At 42.1% G+C, this 2,500-nt stretch overlaps 1 protein-coding gene across 1 annotated transcript in view; it reads right to left on the reverse strand.

Moving 5' to 3' along the window:
- Positions 1 to 2,500, reverse strand: part of LOC143279925 (uncharacterized) — a 44,580-nt gene that overhangs the window by 2,263 nt on the left and 39,817 nt on the right. Inside the window, exon 8 of the mRNA XM_076584261.1 lies at positions 446 to 548. Coding sequence (XP_076440376.1) covers positions 446 to 548 — 103 coding nt within the window. The remainder of the gene's footprint in view (positions 1 to 445; positions 549 to 2,500) is intronic.

Raw genomic sequence — 2,500 nt, forward strand, 5'->3', positions numbered from 1 at the left:
TCACTCGTATGTACACGAGCGGGCGTTTACGTGCATGACCGTTTTTTACCCCGCCACTTAGGCAGCCATACTCCGTTTTCGGGGTTGTGCATGCTGGGTATGCTCTTGATTCCATAACCCATCGATCACTGACATGGATTACAGGATCTTTAACGTGCGTATTTGATATTCCGCTTGCGTATACACACGAAATTGGTTCAGGCACTAGCAGGTCTGCACGTATGTTGACCTGGTAGATCGGAAAAATCTCCACCCTTCACCCACCAGGCGCCGTCACCGAGATTCGAACCCGGGACACTCAGATTGAAAGTCCAACGCTTCAACCACTCGGGTATTCCGCCCGTCGTTTTTTTCAGTTTAACATAATGGACATGTCAAAGTACCGGCAGAGAGAGAGACAGGGAGAGACAGAGACAGACAGACAGACAGAGACAGAGACACTAACATCGGTGAGGATTTTCCCACAGAAGTTGAGGTCGTCCACTTTGTTGGTTGATTGACTGAATGCAGCAATGGCCGCGTCACACTCGGCCTGCATGGGGGTGTGTCTGTGCACCAGAAAATAGTGTTTAACACACACACACGCGCGCGCGCGCGCGAACACACACACACTCACACACACACACACACACAAAACACACACACACACACGTACATACATACATGCACGCACGCAAGCACACACACACACACACACACACACACACACGCACGCACGCACGCACGCACGCATGCATAAATACACATACACGCTCACACATGCCTATACACACGCACGCACACGCAACCGTGCATAAGCACACACACACACACATACACACACACACACGCGCGCGTGCGCGCACACACACACACACACACACACACACACACACACACACACACACACACACACGCACGCACGTACGCAGGCACGCACGAGTGAGCGCGGGCGCATAAACGCACTTTTATACAGACACACATACGCACAGACATACGTACACACACGCGTACGTACAAACACACACACACACACACACACACACACACACACACACACACACTGTCAGATGACTTAAGTTAGGCAAACTTTATGATAATATATTCTTTGTAAAAGGCCTATATAAAGGGGTATTCCATAACGGTAGTGTTTTACAATAATTGACAGTAAAGCTGTGAAACTGGCTTTAGGGGTACCTGTGCATACTAAGACCTCAGAAGCCTATAAGCTTGCGGGTATTCTACCACTAGATGAAATCAGAAAATTAAGTTCTGCTAAATATATTGTGAGATGTACAGCAGTGGATGATTTTGAGGAATTAAATATTAGGTCTGATATTGATTTTCCAAAAAATGCACAAAATAATTCAAATCTACAAACCATTCGCACATATGTGTCAGATATTTTAAATTCTTCAGACATTGATTTGCATGATATGGCACCTCGTGTTCTGGTGCCACCTGTCCCTCCCTGGGAGTTAACAAAAGCAAACGTCAACATATGTGCTTCTGACACAACAAAAGGAGAATCTCCACATATAATAGCAGCATCTGTCAGAATTGAATTAGAAGAAAATTTTGATTATCATTTAAAAGTTTACACTGATGGCTCGGTCCTGGATGATAGCAGTGCAGGATCTGCTTTTGTCATTCCTGACCTAAAAACAGAAAAATCATATTATTTAGGTAAGGGACATTCAATTTTTACAGCTGAATTGGTGGCCATCCTTATGGCTTTAAATCATCTTGTTGATATACCAATCATAATAAGTAATATCCTATTTTGTGTTGATTCTCAATCTGTCTTAAAAGGTTTGCTCCTTTTTGAGAATAATCAAAGAGAAGATTTATTTTTTGAAATTAGGTATTTATTGCACTCCCTATTTGTGAAGGGTACAAATGTTGATTTTTGTTGGATACCATCCCACACTGGATTCCGTTATAACGACCAAGCAGATAGGGCAGCAAAAAGGGGAGCAAAAAATCATATAGATAGTATAAAAGTATATTGCCCATTGTCATACAAGGAAATAAGCAATATACTAGAAAGAGACTTTTATAGGTGCTTGAATTCAAGTCTAAAACCTCGTCAGTTGACTCTCTCAGACTTTGGTCCGATTCGCAGACCAATTCTGAGCTTAGCTCTCAGACTATTATCAAATTCATTACGGACCAAGTATTGTTCTAATGTCAAGTGTATATGCTTTAATAACCTGACAATTGAGCATATAATTTTTCACTGTAGCTTGATGAAGCCTTTTGTACACGAAAGTGTGTCTTCACAAGTGACTGAGAACGTTGATGTTTTTGACTTTTTGCATTCATTATCAGTTGTTTCGCTTGTCAGTTTAACGACTTCTCTTTTACGAAGTCCTTTAAGTAATTTCCTGTAACTGTATTTAGAGGGTTTTTTGTTTTTGTTTGTTTGTTTGTTTGTTTTGTTTTTCTTTCAAATTTCACCCACATTTTTACCCTCATTTGCCCAGTTTCCCCAAACCCTCCATTCATCCACATCTCCCAC

The sequence above is a fragment of the Babylonia areolata genome, chromosome 3 (assembly GCF_041734735.1).
Source record: "Babylonia areolata isolate BAREFJ2019XMU chromosome 3, ASM4173473v1, whole genome shotgun sequence".
NCBI lineage: Eukaryota > Metazoa > Mollusca > Gastropoda > Neogastropoda > Buccinidae > Babylonia > Babylonia areolata.